Consider the following 22393-nt stretch of genomic DNA (forward strand, 5'->3'; position numbering starts at 1 on the left):
ACCCGTGCCTGAATCAGCGCTTGCGAAACTACAGAAGGCACAGCTGAGGCACTCCAGAGGTCTGGCACAGTAGAGCCCTTTGCAGGGTTTCTGAAGCAGTTGCTTCAGTAAAGCTCTCAGAGTTCGCCTTTATCCTTCAGAGAACTCAAGCTGTTCTTCATAGTGCTTTGACCTGTCATGGTAGTTAGCTTCAGAGGAGGAATGCCGCGTGTCACTGCTGCAATTTTTGCAATGTGCAACCGTTAATGGTTGCAATCGCAGAACAGGACCAGGAGCAGTTGCTTTTTGCTGCTCATTTTTTACTTGCTTGTTTTGGCTTTGCCATGTTCCGCGTCCCACCGGATCCCCGGAAGGCTTGACTTCATGGCGAGACAACTGCGACTGCATTTTGCTTCACGGAGAAGCAACACTGACCCACTGTCAGAGACTTGCACCGGTCGCTCCGAGGAAAGCGGGTTTACAAATACCGGCCGTAGCTCTAGCGAGGGCCTGGTGCAGAGTTCCCTCCACATGAAGGTGACTCCAGGACAGCTGGCTCTGGCTTTGCCACCCTTGTCACCAGAGTACGGTAATTTACAGCGGCACTCCACCGTATTTATCCCTAAGGTGAACGGAAGCAAGAAAAGCATGCTGCAGGTCTCCTTGCAGCCTTGCGGAGGAGATGGAGAGCTTGCCAGCTGCGAGAGTGGAAGCGGAGATGGAGGTTCATGCAGCAGCAGCACCACGAGCGATGCTGGCTACTGCAGCAGCAACAGCATATTCGAAGCAGACGTCCCAGATCGCAAGCCAATCTCTCGCAGGAAGGCGAGGGCACCATTGCGCCGTTGCTCGTCCTTGGTGATTTTCCCACGGAGCCCATGCACCACGCCGCCGGCATCCCCCGTCAGTCCGGTAGCATCTCCCATGATTCCTCCGCTGCCTCCATCTGCCCGAAGTTCCTTTCAGACCTCTCATCAGATGCAGCTGTCCAGCGTTGATGCGTCGCAAGATGAAACATCCAAGGGATCCGTCGCCACTGCAGTTAATGGTCTGCGGCTTTCCAAAACCAGTACATCAGCAGAACACAGGGACGCCAAACCCATCGTGCATTTCAGCGTGCCTCCGGAGCAACCGCCAGGACCAGAGCGAATGGAAAGACACTCCAGCGTTTTATTGCACTTCGCAAGCCAGCGACCGCTTCCCTCAGGGAAAGGAAGTTTGGCCAAAACAAAGGTTAACATCGACTGTTCCAGACCTCTCGAGGGCCCACAAACCGACAACGTCCCGGAACCCCAGAAAGCCAGGCTTTTCCGGAGCACCTCTGCCTGCATGCTGCCAAGCGGAAGGCCGTCGTCGACGGAAAGAAGACATGACACTTTTCCGACATCGGATAAGTCCTCAAGAAAAGGGTCACATCACATCCTTCATAGGAGTATTTCTTTGGAGGTACCCTGCGTGAATGCTGAGATTTCTTGTCACGTTTCAAATGCTGCAGACGTGCACTCCAGAAATGGCCCTCAGCACGTACACATCCACGTATCTCACGGCACAAGTGCAAGAAAATCAAACACCCTGCAGGACAACAGCATAAACGGTGAAATGGATCATGTTCCAACCTGCACGGAGAAAAATGATACCGTAAGCCTTTCCATCTATTAGCAAGTAAAAAATCAGAATACACTTACTCAGTTCTATCTTCAAACATGCAAAGTTAAAGTCAGTAAGTGTAAATAGTACTTTGCCCTAAAATTGCAGTCAAATTGAGTAGATTTGTGAGTTTCCAGTGATAGTGGTGATTGTTTTCTTGTCATTGAACATTGAACAATATGTACCGTAACTATTCAGAAACTTCTCTTCCCTTGATCTTGCATGTGAAGCTTTGCTTTTCGGTTTTAAAGATATGCAGATACACATCATTTCAACATAGGATTGTGAAATACCCAAATAAATTCCAGTGCAATTTCAGTCCCTTTGCATGTGTTAGTTATCATTAATTATGTGTATCACTGTGAACAAACATTGAGCAGAATTTATTTGCAATGTACAAATCCCTTTAGGCAGGTTGGCTAATGGACAAGCACTTTAAAAATACATTGTAGCTAAACCATTTGGATGCATGTCGCAGTTTTGAGGCTTTTCAGTTTTTTTAATTTAACACTTTGTTCCCTGTTTGTATTTACCTATGGGACAATTTCCATTAAGATAGTTTGGCTTATAGACCAACATTTTAAAATGCATTGTAATTAAACCAGTTGCATGCATGTCACATTTTCATGCCTTTTTCTGGGTTTTTTAACGCTCTGAGTGATCACTGTATGAATGTACCTATGGGATAATTTCCATTCAGATAGGTTGGCTTATACACAAACACTTTGTAAAATGCACTGTATTTAAACCAGTTGCTTGCATGCATGTTGCATTTTAGAGGCTTTTCTGTTTTTATTAATTTGTTAACAGGTAGAGTGATCACTGTATGCATTTACCTATGGGGTAATTTTCATTTAGGCAGGTTGGCTTATAGACATGCACTTTAAAAATGCATTGTGGCTAAACCAGTTGCTTACATGCATATTACATTTGACAGACTTTTTCAGTTTTTATTAATTTGTTAACACTCTGAGTGATGACTGACTGTGTATGTACCTATAGTATCATTTTCATTTAGATAGGTTGGCTTATACACAAGCACTTTAAAAATGCATTGTAATTAAACCAGTTTCATCCATGCATGTCGCATTTTAGAGGCTTTTGCAGTTTTAATTAATTTGTTGACACTTTGATTGATCGCTGTATGTGTTTACCTCTTGGATCGTTTCCATTTAGACAGGTCGGCTTATAGATATGCACTTTAAAAAAACATTGTGGCTAAACCAGTTGCATGCACCTTGCATTTTAGAGGCTTTTCCAGTTTTTAATAATTTGTTAACACTCTGAGGGATCACTGTATGTATTTACCTCTGGAATAATAATAGACAGCGGTCCCTAAGCCTCCCCCCAGCCCTAGGTCTATAAATACACCACTTCGAAAATACTCTGCTTGACTCCAGTTAGTCTGGCCGAGTACCACGCTGGCGAGCTCTTAGGATTCAACATGATATGCAGGGGCTGCACATGGCTGTCTGTCAGCTGTTGGGCCAAAGGTCAGCTGATTGGGGAGAGGATGAGTGTCAGGGAGACGGGGGCCAAACCACGCGGTCCCTTTGCAGTAAAGGATAACATGCTCGCTGCCCAACGGGTGCTCGCTTAGCCTTGGTATGTTTTCAGAGCATCAGGTGTCTCGCTCACTGCACTTATTTCATTTGCACTCACTCTGTTTGTCTCTGATTTTACAGTGTGTTAGAAACAGGTCGCACAAGCAATTAACAGCGCTGTTACCTTTAATGCTGCTGCACTCTTATGTGATCTAATCTAAATTCAAGGCTCTAATTTCAGCACGCTGGTTGTTTGTCCGTCTCAAACACATGAACATATTGTTCTTCTCATACAGTAGCTCATTCAGATGTTTAGAGAGTGCATCAGGTAAATGGCTGCAACAGCAAGGCAATACAATACAGTATCATTCAGCTCCATAGCTGCATGCAATATTCTGCGCTAAAGTATGTTATTGTGGATCTTGCATAACATAATGATGGTCCAGGACTCTACCTGGTATCACTTTTCCAAAGAAACGGAGCTGGTGCTCAGCCAGGGGATCTGGAAACCTCTCAGAGTAATTTGATTCAGTGTGTTATGTTATGAGTTGCAGTCAGATGGTATCTACACGTAAGAAATGCAACTCATAGCAAACGCCTTTTGAGTCCAAGGTCCCCAGTTATTTAAAACAATATTCAGTGCCCCCCCAAAAATTAAATTCTGGTACTTGTGTTGCATTGATAAAGCTACTTCAAACATTCTTCAAATTTCAAACTTTTTATATTTACAGATGATATATAAAAATGTGTATATGCTGGCAATATATACAAATAATAAAATAAAGTAAAAGTATGAAATGAATTAAAATAGTTAAAATAATTAACTCCTGTAATTCGAGAGTATTGATTTATTTGTTTGTTTATTTATGAGTATTAGCAATTTCATAGCAATTCGTTCTTTATGTAAATGAACAAATATTTAAATATTTGTGGCTTTTTAAGATTGAATTAATTTCCTCACTTTATCTTTATCATAAATTAAACCATTTATCTTAATAAAACTAACAAAACTCTTAATAAAACATCATTATTTTTAAGATTGAATTAATTTCCTCACTTTATCTTTATCAGGTCTAAAAATCCACTATTAGTGGCAAAATATAAAAATAAGTCAATTTTAAAAAGTATAAGTAAAATAAATAACTAAATGAAAATGACTAACTTCTATAATTCTAGAATATCAATATATTGTTATTAAGAATAATAATAATAATAGTTATAGTTAACACAGGACTGTGTGACCTCTGCCAAAGGTCAACGCAAGCGGCACTCAGCAGTGCTCCTAAAGAGCTGTCAGATGTGTGTGTGTGTGTCTCCGTGTGTGTGTGTGTGTGTGTGTGTGTGTGTGTGTGTGTGTGTGTGTGTGTGTGTGAGCGCCAGGGGTTTGTTAGTGTGTGAATGTGTTGTTCTGTGCTTGATTAGCTCTTATCAGTCAACAGCGCAGCACTCGTAATCTCTTCAGCGATGTCTCTCCTCCCACAGCGCTTGAAAACCTCATGGATTTATGAAAATAATTAGATCTCTCTCTGTAACAGATGCTTGATTGAGACTTTCTTTTGTGCACGACTCATCATTATAATGTATTCATTTGGGGGAAAAACTGTCTTGTTTTTATAATCTTTAATCGAAATGCAACAAAGTCCTTTTAGTCCTTTTAGTTTATGTAAAGCATCTCCTGGAAGATCAGAAGTGAGCACAGTCTTTGTTCAGTAGCGTTTAGATGTGATGTTTCACAGGTGTTTTGCAGTATTAAACCCACAGTCACGCTCCTCTTGTAGCAGAAAATGGTTCACTTTGAGCCTCCTTCATTAAGTTTCTTCAAACGTTTGGCATCATTTACTGTTTTCCTTCTCATTACCGGAGCAGACGGGACTGATTGTATACAGATAGTTTGACAACCGTTTTCCATTTTTGCCTCGCTAACGTTTTGCCTGGTTTCACCGTGGATAAAGTTGTACTTGCTGTAGTTTATGGTAGTATACCTGCTATATACTATATTTGCTCTACTCTTGCATACTTTGCCAGCATTCTGGCAGTTCTATTCTATGCTACACTATAATATACTGCAGTACTATTAATGCATGTCACAATTTTTACAAGCTTTCACCTTAATGGAAATTTTTCCAGAAGTTTGTCCAGGATTTTAAAGATATTTTATAGAATTTTTATATACTTTTAACATATATTATTATATTGTACTTTTTTCATTTTGTCTTTCTTTCTTATTTAAATTTTAATTCATTTAATTTATTATTTACATTTTTATTTATTTTGCATTTAATTTAACATACATTTGATTTTATTTTCCATTTCATTTTCATGTTTTTTTTCTTCATTTTTATTTATTTTATTTTATTATTTTTTTCTATATATGTGGGAACTTATATATGTGAAATATCCCTCATGCTGAGCCAAAAACAAATTAATAAATACATAAATAAACTACTACTACTACTACTAATAATAATAATAAAAATGAATTTAGTTTTAATGTTTATTTATTTTTTTTTTTTATTTTTTTATGCAGTTTGAAAGAGGGGCACTGAGTTGTATTTGGAAGAAAAATAAATATATAACTGTATAAAAATATATAAAAAAAACTGCTTAATACACTCTCATAGCCATTAAAAAAAACTATTTAATATTAAATTAAACCATTTATCTTAATAAAACATAATGTAATTATGTAGTACCTTGTGTAATATCTAGCTCATTAATAACTAAGATGACACTAACAGAGCTTTCTCCCAAATCGCTTTCATTTCATTGAGACGGGGCACAAAGAGCGAGTCTGTCGTCTCATCTGGGGCCCGGCGGAGTGGCGGAACCGCTTTGTGGTTTGACCCGAATACAGAACAAACAGCAATATGTGAGGCTGGCCTTAAGAACGAGGGAAGATATGTGTTTTATGTGCTGTGTGTAGATGGACACGTTTTAGCGTAAGCTCAGCCGTTATTTCGTTCTGCCCTCACTTCCATAAAACGAAACATCTGACAGCGTTTTAAACACCGAAGCCTTTTACGCCTCATTTAGGTGACTTGTGTTTAACTTGTCATATTGTTTCGGTTAGCGTAATGACAGCGTGTATATAAAACGTGGTATAAAATGTATTTAAAATGCTTCTAAGCTCAGTATGAACGCCAGCCGTTGAAATGAATAGCGACAGCTGGAAAAGGTTTTAGGATGGGAATGATTTTGTTCCGAAAACAAACTCTCTCTCTTTCGCGCTCCCTTTCTCTCTCGGCCTACTTTTACCTTCTCTCTATTTTTGCAGCCCGTTCGCAGTCTGAGGGATAGACCACGGGAAAGTCTACCTTTATAAAGCCTTGTTTATATATAAAATGAACGCACCGTACAGTCTCAGATAAGGTCAGTGTCTTCATAACACGCTTGGGGTGTAACAATATTCAAACTAAAGTACCTGAGTTGTTTAGTATTGTTGCATCTGGGGCAGCTGTGGCCTAACGTAACCAGAAGGTCGCATTCTGCTAGTTGAGACAGTGAATGAACAGCGCTCTCTTCCACCCTCAATACCCATGGCTCAGTAAGACTGTATTTTGTTCATTTTCTGTGTGTTTCACGGTGTGTTCACTTCTCACTGCTGTGTGTGTTCTATGCATTATTACCATCTTACAGACGATTTACTAATTCCTCATACAATTGCACACTACTCACCACCACATCCCACAAATCAACTATCTGCAGACGAGGGATGACTTCCTCGGACAAGTGGACGTTCCTCTGCACCAGATCCCCGTGAGCATTTGTCAGCGTTATATTTTGTGTGTTTAACTCGATGTTGATGCTGATGACTTGTATTGTCATTAATGTACAGTACAGGTCAAAAGTTTGGAAACATTACTATTTTTAATGTTTTTGAAAGAAATCTCTTCTGCTCATCAAGCCTGCATTTATTTGATCAAAAATACAGAAAAAACAGTAATATTGTGAAATATTATTACAACTTAAAATAATAGTTTTCTATTTGAATATACTTTAAAAAAATAATTTATTCCTGTGATGCAAAGCTGGAATTTTCAGCATCATTACTCCAGCCTTCAGTGTCACATGTAACATCCAGTCTATCACATGATCATTTAGAAATCATTCTAATATTCTGATTTATTATGAGTGTTGGAAACAGTTCTGCTGTCTAATATATTTGATGAATAAAAGGTTAAAAAGAACTGCATTTATTCAAAATAATAAAAAAAATCTAATAATATATATTCTAATAATATATTTTCTTTACTATCACTTTTTTATCAATTTAACACATCCTTGCTGAATAAAAGTATTGATTTTATTTTAAAATAAAAGAAAGAAAGAAAAAATTACTGACCCCAAATTACTGACCAGTAGTGTATATTGTTATTACAAAATATTTATATTTTAAAAACATAGCTTTTTTTTTTTTTTTTTTTTTACTTTTTATTCATCAAAGTATCCTAAAAAAGTATCACATGTTCTGAAAAAATATTAAGCAGCAGAACTGTTTCCAACTTTGATAATGAATCATCATATTAGAATGATTTCTAAAGGATCATGTGATAATGATCCTAAAAATTCAGCTTTGCATCACAGAAAAAAATGATAGTTTAAAGTATAATAAATTTAAAAACAATTATTTTTAAGTTGTAATAATATTTCACAATATTACAATTTTTTTTCTATATTTTTGATCAAATAAATGCAGGCTTGATGAGCAGAAGAAACTTCTTTCAAAAACATCAAAAAAAGAAAACTTTACAAAAATTTGACCTGTACTGTAGGTGTTATTTTTAGAAGGTCCACCTCCTATGTCTTCAGAGAAGCTCCTGTTTTAACATGGCTTCGTAAAATAAACCTTCTGGTTTTGGAGCTGCTCAGTTGCACCTCATTATTAGTCACTGTATATATATATATATATATATATATATATTTCTAGAACTAGAATTTCCTGTATCCATGTACATGTGTGTGTGTGTGTGTGTGTGTGTGTGTGTTGCTTGGCTGAGTGATCATAAACATTAAGACCTAAAAATATCCATGACACTTGAACACTAGAACTAGAATTTCCTGCATGGGTTATGTGTGATGTATAATATTTAATTTGAAATTTGAGCAAAATTCATGCTTATTTATTTAGACTGCTGCTACTATTTAGATATTTTTTTTATACCCACAGACAGAAAATCCCAACAATGAAAGGCCATACACTTTCAAGGACTTCCTGTTGCACCCGAGAAGGTTAGCCAGAGTTTTTACCGCCTGCTTGCTTTATTCCCCAAACGTGATGGTTTTGAACCTAACGCTCGCTGACTTCATTCTGTTGTTGTTGTGGAATGCCCTTTGACCTGCTATGACATCATGCAACTGTGAGCTGTTTTCATTTCAAACATGTCAACACCTCTGATACACTTCAGTGGAGCTTTATGCTTAAAACTGTTTTTTTTTTCTAGTAATTTGATGTAGGTCTTTTGTCGATGTGTTTGTTTAACTCTTTCGATACAGTCACAAGTCGAGGGTGAAAGGTCATCTGCGTCTGAAGATGACGTACCTGCCCAAAAACAGCGACACGGAGGATGACCCAACCGAACAGAACGAGAATCTGGATGTGAGAATAATGCACACAAACACAAGCTTTGGTGACAAACGCAACAATTTAATTCTAGAATCAAAGAATGTTCTCTGAAAGAACTAGAACGGGTTAAAGTTGCAGTATGGTGCATAATATAATAGCTGAAGGACGTTTCTCATTGTGTTCAGCTTTGACTACACTCACAATATAACACGGCTCTGTGTATAAAGCACAATTGTTTCAATGTGGCTTATCTGGTCTGATTTGTTTGTAAGATGTGTCTTTATTGATGTAGTTTGCAGCAGTGCCTCTTTCAAGTGTTTGTGTTGAATGGCGAGGCCATGAAAACATTTTATATTCCTCCATCTGAACTTCTGTTGTGGCCTGTCCTTGAATGAGAAGTGCTATGTTTCCTTAAGCACAAATATGCCTTATTCACAAAGCTTTTCACACATTGAAACCTTGAGCTGTGGGTTTATTCCTTAGCAGAATGACTGATTTATATGTCCTTAAAGAGAGAAAAACAGGAATTGTGATTGTTGGTTACATTTTATATTTGTGTAAGCTTTATTTATTTGTATTCGATTCTGTTGTTGAATTTAATGGGAAAGTAGTTTAGTTATTCAAACACCAGTTACTATAGTTATATTTGTTGTTAGTACATTAAATATACATTTTGCACTTTTTTTCCTGGGAAACATAATATTACGTAAAGATAATAACTTTAAGGTCAGGATTTTATTTTTTTTATTTTTTTATTTTTATTTATTTATTTATTTTAGCCAGGTTTAATATAGTTAACTAAAATCATAAAAAAAAAAAAATTTTTAACTGAAATTCTATACATATTTCAAACTTAAAACCTTAAACTTATTTTAATTAATCTAGTTTCCATTAAAACATTTCTAATTGTAATGCAGTTTTACGTGATGCACTAAAAAAACTACAACAAAAACTGAAAAAAAAAACTATATAGACGTATTTAAAATTAAAATGACAAAAATATTTAAATTGAATCACTAAGTTATCATTCAGAACACCTTAGCAACCACATATCAAAGCCCTAGCAATGATCTTAAACATCCTAGCTTGAGGTAAACACCACTAAAAATGAAGTTTTATTTTTGTTATTTCGAGATACAAGATATGTTCTGTAACGGACAATACATGTGGGTTTTTTTATATAAATAGCATCGCGTGTCATTTGGTTTCCAAACAAAAGATACAAAGCCTTCAGGAAACTAATGACATTTGTTTTGTGCATAAACAAAGGTGTTATATTTATACACAAGAACTTTAATATAGAACCAGCAGAGTCACTGTGTACTTTTCCAGCCGCTCTCATTGTGCGAGAGATACAGGCGTGATTTCAGATGTCCAAAACTCGCTCAGAAGTGCTGCCAACATGTAATTAAATAGAGCTTAATCGTTCCTGAATGCACTGTCCTGGTCACTCCGGTCTGGGCTGCTCCAGAGGGGTTGTTACCTGAAATTTGTGAACCATGAAGTCAATTTGTTACTAACTTTTCATGCAAAGTACCATTAGATTAAACAAACAGACATGGTTTTCCCATGGAATTGCACACAGCCCTGTGTTTTAATACTGATTTCTGTCTTGTAGCCTGGTTGGGAGTTTTTGGAGCCTCATGAATTATGCAGTCCTCACCATCCTCACCAGCTGCCTGCGCTGCCCCCTGGCTGGGAGGAGAGGCAGGACAACCTGGGACGGACCTACTACGTCAACCACGAGAGCAGGACCACCCAGTGGCACAGACCCACCATCCAGTAACAATCACCCACTTTAAACAAACTTTACAAACATGCATACACAAGACCAACACGCCATGGTTCTATTCAAAGATTTTTAATAACATTTTTAAATCAAATTTAAACTTTAAAAACCTTTTTATAGCCTTTTGTTTTTCTTTGTTATTTTATGTAATTTATTTATTCTTTCTTTCATTTATTCATTCATTCATTCATTCTATTTTTCATTTGATTTTTGTTTGCCGTGGAAACTGGCATGGCACTAAATTTTAAATTATAAATAAAGAGAAATAGAGTCATGTCTGACCATCTAAATTACAGTTTACTATAATTGCTGTTAAATTGGTTTTTAGCACATCAAATATATATATATTGCACTTTGACTGAGAAACAAAAAGCCATTAAGACATTACCAGTATTTTTGTTTTTTATTTTAATATGTATTTTTATTTAGTTCTGTTTCTTATACATATAATACATACATAAATATTTTTTTTTAATAAGGGTATTTTTATATTTATTTTGTATTTATTTTTAGTGTTTGTTTTGTCAATATATTTTATATATATATATATATAATATATATATATATAATTTATTTTTAGTGTTTGTTTTGTCAATATATATTATTTTTAAATTTATTTTTTATCAATATATATTATTTCATTTGTCAATATATTTAATATTAAAAATAAATAAAAAAAATACCAAAAATAAATAAAAAAAATTCCTTTTTTTATTTTTTCTCTTTCACTATGTATATATAATATATAATTTTATAATATAATTTGTAAAAATCATATTAAAAAAATAGTTTTTTTTGTATCATTGCAGAGTTTTATTTTTGTCTTTATTTGTTTTTATATTTATGTTATTTTATCTTTATTCATTTGTATTTTATTTATTTATTTTTCTTTCACTTTGTGTTATATTTATATTATTAAAGGTTGTCACATTATTATATAAAGGGTATTTTTAAAAATCACAAAAAGGTCAGGAGTTTTCATAACCAGGGTATAAACAAGTCATTCAGGGCCTCTAAATACAGGTTTTTGTGACATTATATATTTGTTTTGTTTAGATTTTAAGGAAAAACACAAAACTGTACTGCAGTCAGATATCCTGTAATAGCTAAGACAGGACGCTTGTTTCCTTCCTCTGCTCTCTGCTGGTCAGCGGCGCCCTCACCTGCTTCATCTGAGTCTTTCTGGGTCATTTTGAGCACTGAAGTGTGTGTGTTTTGTCCTGATTTACAGGGACACTCAAAGAGACAATGAACAGAGACAAGATACACACAGCGAGTCCCAGCGGGCGTTCCTCACACGCAGACAAATATCTGAACATGACGAGAACCACGAGCGCAGAGAGTCACCTGAGGTACTCTCACACACACACACACACACACACACACACACACACACTTCTGTGATTTCTTCAGAACTCCTGGACAAACGACACACTTTCACATCTGTGTGTGTTTTTTGTAGAGCTGGGAGATCATAACGGCAGATGAGACTACCCTTTATAACAGCCACAGCGAGCGCTCGCCGCCGCCCCCCCACTCCCCGATGGAGCTCACGGGATTCTGTGAGGAGTTGAGCAGACTGCAGACCGGAAACGACAGACGCACGTCCCTCACGGTCAGTCAACACACACACACACTCATGAATCAGAGCAATGAAGTCTTTGACAAGTGAGTAATATACAGAAATAAATACTTTTATTCAGTAAGAAGGCATTAAACAAAAAAACAATCAAAAACAACAAAAATTTATAAAATATCAAAAAATCAAATAAAAAATAAAATCTTTAACTTTCAACCATCTAACACAAAAACACAAAAACATTGTGCAGCACAACTGTTTTCAACATTGATAATAATCAGAAATGTTTCTTGAGCAGTAAATCATCATATTAGAATGATTTCTGAAGATCATGTGACACTGAAGACTGGAGTAATGATGCTGAAAATTCAGCTTTGAATCAAAAGAATAAATTACATTTTAACAGATATTCACTAAGAGGACACTGATTTTAAATTACAATAATATTTCACTATTTTTACTGTATTTTTGATCTAATAAATGCAGCCTTGGAGAGCAGAAGAGACTTTTGCTTTCAAAAACATTGAAAAATCTTTTGAACAGCAGTGTAAGTGACACAAACGATTCAAATCAAAGCCATTCTAAAGATCTACAGCAACTCGTGTTTTCTAACCTCTTGCAGACATTCATGCAAGATCCCAAATTTAAATGTGGTGACTTATAAGGAATATTCCTCACATTAAGCCATCGATACAAAAATCACAATGTGTGTTGATGTTTTTGTGACCGATTCAGGAGACTGATTCATTTGATAGATTCATATGAGTCATATTGCTACTTGTTCTTCCACAAGTATATCTGATATTTAAATTAAGATTGATAGTTGACCTCTATGAGTTCTGCTCAGTGATATACACCGTTTTTTACTTTTTTTATTTTAGCAAAGCACTGTATCGACCAATCAGCATCCAGAACCGAAACATTCCATTTTCTGAAATGGAACATGAATATGTTGCAGCTTGTTACATTGTGATATAGAAAGCTGGTGTTACAGTAACAATATGTAACAGAGTGTGTCTTGTGTTTTCATCAGCCGCAGGGTCACGGCAGCCGCAGAGGAAGTGGACAGACCCTACCGGTGGAAGAGCATCCTGTTCACCCCGTGGTGAGAGCATTAAAGCATTCATACATATACTGTATCCGTATCCGTGTGAGTCCAGACCAAGCCCTCGCCGTGTGCTCTAGTTTCAGCAGAATGTGGAGTGTTTTTCTCAGTCTCTCAGCGCATGATGTGTAATCTTAGCTGCCCTAGATTTCCCAGCATGCCCTGAACCTCGCAATACATCACCTCAGCTGCAGCTCCGCTCACATCTGCTCCCAGAGGACAGTGTGTTTGAGAGCCGAGCCACTACCCGATGGCTATTTGTGAACCAAACGGACGATCTGTGATGGATTGTTTCTTGCCTGTAGTTATTACCCACGTCTGGCGGGCTGCCTCCGGGATGGGAGGAGAAGCAGGACAGTAAAGGGAGAATTTATTATGTCAATCACAACAGCAGGACGACGACCTGGACACGACCGCTCATTCAGGTACCTCTCAGTCCTGGCTGAATAGATCTTGCTCTAGAGAAAGCTCTATCAGCGTTTGGTGAAAAAAAAAAAAATTTTTTTTTTTTATTTATTATTATTATTATTATTTTTTATGGGCTGAACAATTAATTTGTTGGGCTGCACAATATAATAATAATAACAACAACTACAGCAACAACATTTATTTATTATTATTATTATTATTATTATTATTATATAGTCATACTGATATATAATTCATAAAATTTTCAACCAAGATCACAAAAAAAAAAAAAACAATAATAATGAAAATAATAATTGTTGTTGTTGTTGTTATTATTATTAATGAGCTAAATGTTTGCTCTGCTTGTTTGTACAGCCACACAATTTGGCCAAAAAAGTTGTGATTTTATATATCTTTATTGTTATTTATTTATTTATTTATTTACAATAATTGTACAACAATTTTAACTAACAATAACTGTTATTATTACCATTACTAAATGTGTTTTTTATTAAATAAGAAATGTTACTATTGTAATATTTCACTGTACAATAAAATAAAATAAAGTTGAGTATACAAGAAAAACATATAATAATAATAATAATAATAATAATAATAATAATAATAATCACCATCATCATAATAATATTTTTATTTTACAATCCAACTTTTTGTGGATTTCTTAAATGTCTTCATTTTCAAACATTAAACCATCATGCTGTCCTAATTTGTGGCGGAATACCAGCTCATCCCCTGACCCCTGACCTTTGACCTGTGTATTTCAGCTCATACAGCCGCCCTCTGAGGCCGCAGCAGCAGCGGTGGCGGGTGGTGCCTTTAATCCCACAGTCTACGCTCCGCCGCTGCTGTCCCCGGATGTGTCCCCTCAGCACGCGCTCGCTCACTCGCCGGAGCACGCGGGCCTGATGCCGGCCGGCTGGGAGGTGCGCAGCGCTCCGAATGGACGGCCCTTCTTCATAGACCACAACACTAAGACCACCACATGGGTAAGACAAGACATGATGCTGCATGAATATATGACTAGTGCTTGTTTTGCTTTTCCTGTGCATGTTTGATTGCACCATTGTTCATGCTGAGATGTACTTCCTGTGTTTGCCATCCGGTTTCCTGTTCCGTCACAGGATGACCCCCGGCTGAAGGTTCCTGTGCACATAAGGAGAAGAGTCTCCCTTGACCCCACTGACCTCGGCCCACTGCCGGTAAGACGGGTGACGTCATCGCTGATGTCATAATCAGATGATGGTCATGATTTTAATGACATGCTGTTCAGGACAGAGGGTGAAAAAAAATGTGTGTGTGTTTTTTTTTTTTTTCATTTTTTTTTTTTGTCATGTGTGTGTGTGTGTGTGTGTGTGTGTGTGTGTGTCTTCTGTAGCCTGGTTGGGAGGAGCGAGTACATAGTGATGGCAGAATCTTTTACATCAATCACAGTAAGTGGCACATTACTAAAACCTTCTAGGATTCTGTACAATTCTTCTAGGGATCATATGTATATATTTTTTTATTATTATTTAATATAATATTTTTACGAATATTTTATATTATGTTTATAATTTTTTTTAAACTTAAATTGTTATTAGTTTCATTATTATTTATTTACATTTTTAAAAAAAATTCTACAAGTGTATTATTTAGAACTTATTTTACAAATTGTTACTTTTATATTTATTTGCATTTATTATGTAATATTTTTTAAAAATGTGTTAATATATTTTTTAACGTTATAACTATTATTTTATTTATATCTTTATACACTCATTTTTTATTTATTTATTTATAACCTTTTTTTTTTATATGCACTTTTTTATTTTTATTTCTACCAATTTTAATTTAATGTTTTTGTTTTGTTTTTTTAGACACAAAAGCCACACAGTGGGAGGATCCCAGACTACAGAGTTCAGCCATCACTGGTCCAGTAAGTGGTGTTCTGTTTCTGTTAAAGGTCCTGTACATTCATTTGTTGAAGGCTGAAGCACCATTAATGAATGGATCATATTGAGAGAGACACAGTGATCTTGTTTCTGAAAGTATTCTGAGCCTGAAACCCTGTACATTTCTTCCCATTGGTTTCCTGTAAGGGGTTTGTGCGTGTCTCGAGGGGTTTGTCCAGCATGAGTTGAATGATTTCTGTCGGGTCAGGAGCGCTCAACATCTGAGCAGATAAGAACTCATGGATTATTGGTGAACTGATTGTGTTCTGCTTTATTTCAGGCCGTGCCTTACTCCAGAGACTATAAACAGAAATATGATTACTTCCGCAAGAAACTCAAGAAGCCAGTACGTCCCTCTCCTTCTTGAGCTTTGTGTGTTTTCTGTCCCATTAAGATCTCAACATCTTTGGGGTTCATCAAAGAGCAGAATTTTTAACCCAAGTCACTACAGATATAATAATAATACATTTATTTATTTAGATGGTTTGCTGTGCTTGTTTGCATGGGCACACAATTTGGCCAAATTTATTATTATTATTATTATTATTATTATTACTAGTATTACTACTATTACTAAATTATTCTGATTATTATTACTATATAAAATATACAAAATACTACTGATTGATAAATAAATATTATAAATAAACAATAAATATAAATATTTTTAAAGTATACAAAATAAAGTGTTATTATTGTAATATTCCATTGTAAATAAAATGTAATATTTATAATAAAAATATTAATAAGAATAAGAATAATTTGTATAAAATATTAATAATAATTATTTAGCAGTCAGACTTTTTATGTCTTTCTTAAACCACACAGATATCACACTAAATGTAGTTTTAAGATAGTATAAATCAACTGAATTAGTTGAATTCTGAATGTTGTTGAAGTTTATATTCTTCATGACTTCGAAGGCAACATGAAATCAAAAGTGGCCCTATTTATATTTTTAATAAACATTGCTGGTCTTATTTTTTTAGTTGATCAGTGCACGATATTTTAAAAGCATAAATTGTTGGTTTTTATAATCTTTTCATGAAAAACTATTCATGCCTCTGAATCCGCTTTTCTTCTGTGTGGCTGGGGAAATTATATCAACTAATACTAATTTGATCATCTAATATGTAAGATCCATTCAAATCCTGATGGATAACTAAATATAAAATCAAAATCATTCTTTTCTTGGGTCTCCAGGCTGACATCCCGAACCGCTTCGAGCTGAATGTGAGGCGTAACGCAGTTCTGGAGGACTCGTACCGGCGCATCCTGTCCGTCAAACGCTCGGACCTGCTGAAGGCCCGCCTCTGGGTGGAGTTTGAGGGGGAGAAGGGGCTGGACTATGGGGGCGTGGCCAGGGAATGGTTCTTTCTGATCTCCAAGGAAATGTTCAACCCGTATTATGGGCTGTTTGAGTATTCTGCCACGTGAGTGGTCCAGCTTTATATTTCCTTCAGTCAAATTTATCTTTAAATACACTCTTGTGTGTTGTGCTGGCTTAGAACTAGGGCTGTCAAAAAAAATATTCATAGAATTTAAAGTATAAATCCAAATTCGAATGCAAAAACGTTGCATTTGAATTTTAGGTGTGCACAAGATGTGATGACGATGTAAGTGTCATTGCATTTTAATGTTTTTTTTATCTTATCCAGTTGAACCCACGGCGCTACTACATTTTTCATTCAAAATAGTGCTGAAAAAGAGAACATCAATGCAGAGATGTTGTTGTTTACGGCCAAACTGAAACTAAGCTGTTCACACAAAACGCATATTTATGGCATTTTCTAGAGGGACATTTTTCACCGTTGCACTCGTGTCTCGCACAAGAGAGACGCATGTTTAGAAAGCCATGTAAAATTAAAGGAAGTTCAACTTTTATAAAACATGTCTCGAGACTTTTTGGCGTTTTTTTTCCCCATCCCACTGCATCTCGTGTTTTTAAATGAAAAAGTATTTGTGATTGGTTTTATACATGCATGATGCTGTTTTGTTTCTAATTGTTTAAGCAACTTAATGAATTATATATGCTTTATAAATATTCATTTAAACATTATGCAAATATACTCAAAATTAGTAATATATTCCAATGCTTTGAAGAAACGTGCATTAGTAATATTTTCCTCAATGCACACTCAGGAGAGAAGACAAAGCTTTTTTCCCGTAACTGAAATCATGCCTTTTAATTTCAAATATAATTCAAATATTGACAAAATTCAAATTTAGTTTTTCAGACATTTTGAGAGCCCTACTAAGAATGTGCTTAAATCTTTTAGAAAGTTTTAAAAATGCTGTATGAATATTGCAGGGATAACTACACCCTACAGATCAACCCCAACTCAGGTCTGTGCAACGAGGACCATCTGTCCTACTTTAAGTTCATCGGCCGGGTGGCTGGGATGGCCGTTTATCACGGGAAGCTGTTGGATGGTGAGTAACCTGTTAATAACTCATATTCACAGTGTTTGACTTCACCTATAGACACGCTGCACACAATCAGACTGATTTACTAAAGGCAACAAATGTCTAAATGTAACCACAGTGATAATTCTGTCATCGTTTACTCTTAAATGATTTCGTCTGCACAGCGTTCTTCATCCGGCCCTTCTACAAGATGATGCTGCAGAAGCCAATCACGTTACAGGATATGGAGTCAGTGGTGAGTGACAGGCACACCTCAACCAATCAGCATCAGCTCTGAATGTCACTTTAGTGCTTTTTCAGAGAGAGAAATAACATACAACCACACTACCTACAAAATAGCTGAATACTTTTATGTATAATGTGCAGAGTTAATATATATATATATATATATATATATACAGTACAGGTCAAAAGTTTGAAACATTACTATTTTTAATGTTTTTGAAAGAAGTCTCTTCTGCTCATCAAGCCTGCATTTATTTGATCAAAAAATACAGAAAAAAAACAATAATATTGTGAAATATTATTACAACTTAAAATAATAGTTTTCTATTTGAATATACTTTAAAAAAATAATTTATTCCTGTGATGCAAAGCTGAATTTTCAGCATCATTACTCCAGCCTTCAGTGTCACATGTAACATCCAGTCTATCACATGATCATTTAGAAATCATTCTAATATTCTGATTTATTATGAGTGTTGGAAACAGTTTCTGCTGTCTAATATATTTGATGAATAAAAGGTTAAAAAGAACTGCATTTATTAAAAAAAAAAAAAAAAAATTCTAATAATATATATTCTAATAATATATTTTCTTTACTATCACTTTTTATCAATTTAACACATCCTTGCTGAATAAAAGTATTGATTTTATTTAAAAAAAAGAAAGAAAAAAAAATTACTGACCCCAAATACTGACCAGTAGTGTATATTGTTATTACAAAATATTTATATTTTAAAAAACATATCTTCTTTTTTTTTTTTACTTTTATTCATCAAAGTATCCTAAAAAAGTATCACATGTTCTGAAAAAATATTAAGCAGCAGAACTGTCTTCCAACTTTGATAATGAATCATCATATTAGAATGATTTCTAAAGGATCATGTGATAATGATCCTAAAAATTCAGCTTTGCATCACAGAAATAAATGATAATTTAAAGTATAAATAAATTTAAAAACAATTATTTTAAACTGTAATAATATATCACAATATTACATTTTTTTTTTCTGTATTTTTGATCAATAAATGCAGGCTTGATGAGCAGCAAGAAACTTCTTTCAAAAACATTAAAAATAGTAATGTTTCCAAACTTTTGACCTGTACTGTGTGTGTGTGTGTGTGTGTGTGTGTGTGTGTGTGTGTGTGTGTGTGTGTGTGTGTGTGTGTATGTATATATATATATATATATATATATTTATTATTTTATTTATTTATTTATTTATTTATCTATTTATTTATTTATTTATTTATTATTCAATGTGGCAATACTTGGATGATCTACTGCATTAGTTAAATATTTCAGTGTACAGACTGAGAGATACTGTATTTCACAATGCAATGTGCCTCGGACATCTTTACACAAAATTAGACACTGATCTAATTTACCTCGATATAAAATACCCTGTTTATATTATGATAAATAACTGTACACTCAGCAAATTAAATATGTCATTTACCGAGGTGGAAATAAAAAATAAAAAATAAAACATAGACAGTAAACAGTGCTTTACATTGGTTTGCTTTCGCCATTTAATAAATGTTCAGTCGGTTGTAGAAGTGCACTACAATGATATAGTCACTCATATTTATTTTAATTTATTGCATATATATATATACACATGCATACATTTTTTTTCTTTCTTTTTTCATATTTGTCATTTTTATAATTTATTTTATTGTTTATATATAAATATCTTGTTTATGTATGTTTATATTTACATTTATTTATTTTTTATATCATTTTTAATTTGTTAATCAGTTCTGTTATATTTAAACTTCAAGGAAACCACTTTTTTTTAAAAAGACAGTTTCTTTAAGAAAATTGAAGAAAAAAAAACAATTACAAAAAATACTAGATAGTATGTGTACAGCATAGTAGTATTTCATTCAAAAAAAAATAATTAAGTTGCGTCTGGGTAATAAGTAAGAAGTGTCAGTTATATTTTAACTCCGTTTGAGTGCTGTTAACACTAATAATGTGCTTAATGTCCCATGGAGCTCTAGTTTAGTCATCATTAGGTAAATGTTGTTTTTGCTCGCATTATTTCAGGACAGCGAGTACTTCAACTCCCTGCGATGGATCTTGGAGAACGACCCCACAGATCTGGACCTCAGGTTCACCATCGACGAGGAGCTCTTTGGACAGGTGATCTGTTCTGCTTTACACTCTATACGCACCATGCAGCTTTTGCTTTACATTCCAAGACTTTTTCTGCGAGGAACAGACTGGAACAGGAACAGAATTAGGTGAAAATTAGCTGAACTATTGCTGTAAAAGACCTGTGAATAAAGTCCCCTAGACGTCCTAAAGATATGATTGGTGTACTTAAATGTATTTTGATGTGATATCGATCCGATCTCTTCCACAGATGCACCAGCGTGAGCTGAAACCAGGAGGTGCTGATATTGTGATCAATGACCACAACAAAAAGGAGTATATTCAGTATGTTTTACCGCCCTCTAGTGGCACACAGATGTAACGCATGAATTTCACAGAGACACTTTCACACGAGACAGGCTTCAAGATGTGTGACACTATGTCTTTTGGTGTTTCTTTGCAGTCTGGTGATGCAGTGGAGGTTTGTAGATCGGATCCAGAGACAGATGACGGCCTTCAGGGAGGTACAGACCCTCGTTCGGTCGCTTTGGGTCACTGCCGCCCGCCCAGAGTTTGACTGACTTGTGTTTTATCTGCAGGGTTTCTACGAGCTGATTCCTCAGGACCTGATCAAGATCTTTGATGAAAACGAGCTGGAGGTGAGTCCACCTGCTTTACGCTGTGTGTAACTTCATTCATCTGCGCTCTCGAGACCCTGCTGACCTCTCTGTGTTCCTCAGCTGCTGATGTGTGGCTTAGGAGACGTGGACGTCAACGACTGGAGAGAAAACACCAAATATAAAAATAGCTACAACCCAAATCACCCCGTCATCATCTGGTTCTGGAAGGTCAGATTTGATCCCTGACGTGTTTTTTATTATTATTATTATTATTATAAAATCAAATCATATCTGCTTTTGCTCAAATCTAATTTGGCTTAAAGCTGTAATTTTGGCTTAAAGCATTTATAAAAACAAGAAAATTGACTCGATGCATATTCAGTTTTGAATATGCATAGACTTTTTTTGCTATAAATTCAGCGCGTCCCTTTCCATTAAACTTTTTTAGTCTGTAATAGATTGTAGAAAAACACTAAAACAACATAGTTCCTCTAATTATTATTTTTTAAATCTGTTTTATTTTATTTATTATTTTAGTTTTTATTTTAACACACATGCACATAAGTAACCGTGCAATAATTCTGATCACAGCATTGAACAAAATAATCATGATTCTGGCCTTAATTAAGCATCTCTAATTATAGGTAGTGCTAAGCCACTAAAAAAATACTTTACAGTGATTCTTACCATGATTAAGGATTGTTTTGGGCAAATTAAAATTTTAATAACAATTTTGAATGATCATAAAAACAATAGATATAAAGCAGTTATTGTGCCGCATTCAGTTTTGCAGATGCTCTTGTGTTTTATTCGTATTTATTTTAATCTAATTTATTTTTATTTATTATTTTTAAAATTATTTATGTAAATGTATATAAAGTCTGTGTAAATATTTTTATTTTATTTTTCTGTAGTTATTTGTTTTTTCCATACATGATGTTTCTAATGTCTATGAGTAATCGTGATTAAATACTTGGTAATAATTTCAGTATTGAACAAAATAATTGTGTTTCTGACTTTTGTTATAATTGAGCAGCTCTACTTATGATGGAAGTGATTTTTACCATGATTAAGTGTTGTTGTAAGTAGCACAGGAGGTAGCTAAAACCTCCTTAACCATGATAAAATCACCGTAACTGCAGTATTATAGCACTATTGTTGAACAAATCTAAATTTGTTGATGGTACTTCAGACGGTGTTGCTGATGGATGCAGAGAAGCGAATCCGTTTGCTGCAGTTTGTGACGGGAACGTCCCGCGTACCGATGAACGGCTTCGCTGAGCTCTACGGTAAGCCCCGCCCCCATCTCGCTGCGCTCATTAATATTAAACAGCCGTGCCAGTTGAGATAGATCAAATATAAACAAATTCAAACCACTAACAAACTAATCCACCTAAACATATACTCCACTTAAACATATACTATCCCAATAAAACGTTAGTGGGCGGAGTTAGTGTA

At 35.1% G+C, this 22393-nt stretch overlaps 1 protein-coding gene across 2 annotated transcripts in view; it reads left to right on the plus strand.

Annotated features, from left to right (window-relative positions):
* The window catches only part of LOC109093715 (E3 ubiquitin-protein ligase NEDD4-like), a 31333-nt gene that overhangs the window by 8079 nt on the left and 861 nt on the right, over positions 1–22393 (plus strand). Inside the window, exons 1-23 of one of the 2 annotated variants that reach the window (XM_042744541.1) lie at positions 51–1617; positions 6876–6926; positions 8338–8399; positions 8664–8766; positions 10352–10515; positions 11754–11874; positions 11985–12137; positions 13135–13206; positions 13512–13631; positions 14400–14621; positions 14757–14834; positions 15011–15065; positions 15492–15550; positions 15847–15912; positions 16770–16999; positions 17878–17999; positions 18158–18228; positions 20268–20363; positions 20587–20660; positions 20779–20839; positions 20915–20974; positions 21056–21163; positions 22128–22224. In XM_042744541.1, coding sequence (XP_042600475.1) covers positions 364–1617; positions 6876–6926; positions 8338–8399; positions 8664–8766; positions 10352–10515; positions 11754–11874; positions 11985–12137; positions 13135–13206; positions 13512–13631; positions 14400–14621; positions 14757–14834; positions 15011–15065; positions 15492–15550; positions 15847–15912; positions 16770–16999; positions 17878–17999; positions 18158–18228; positions 20268–20363; positions 20587–20660; positions 20779–20839; positions 20915–20974; positions 21056–21163; positions 22128–22224 — 3499 coding nt within the window. In that variant the 5' untranslated portion in view covers positions 51–363. Of the gene's footprint in view, positions 1–50; positions 1618–6875; positions 6927–8337; positions 8400–8663; positions 8767–10351; positions 10516–11753; positions 11875–11984; positions 12138–13134; positions 13207–13511; positions 13632–14399; positions 14622–14756; positions 14835–15010; positions 15066–15491; positions 15551–15846; positions 15913–16769; positions 17000–17877; positions 18000–18157; positions 18229–20267; positions 20364–20586; positions 20661–20778; positions 20840–20914; positions 20975–21055; positions 21164–22127; positions 22225–22393 lie in introns of those variants that run through there. The other variant, XM_042744542.1, reaches the window with a different exon arrangement.

This window comes from Cyprinus carpio, chromosome B18 (assembly GCF_018340385.1).
Source record: "Cyprinus carpio isolate SPL01 chromosome B18, ASM1834038v1, whole genome shotgun sequence".
Classification (NCBI taxonomy): domain Eukaryota; kingdom Metazoa; phylum Chordata; class Actinopteri; order Cypriniformes; family Cyprinidae; genus Cyprinus; species Cyprinus carpio.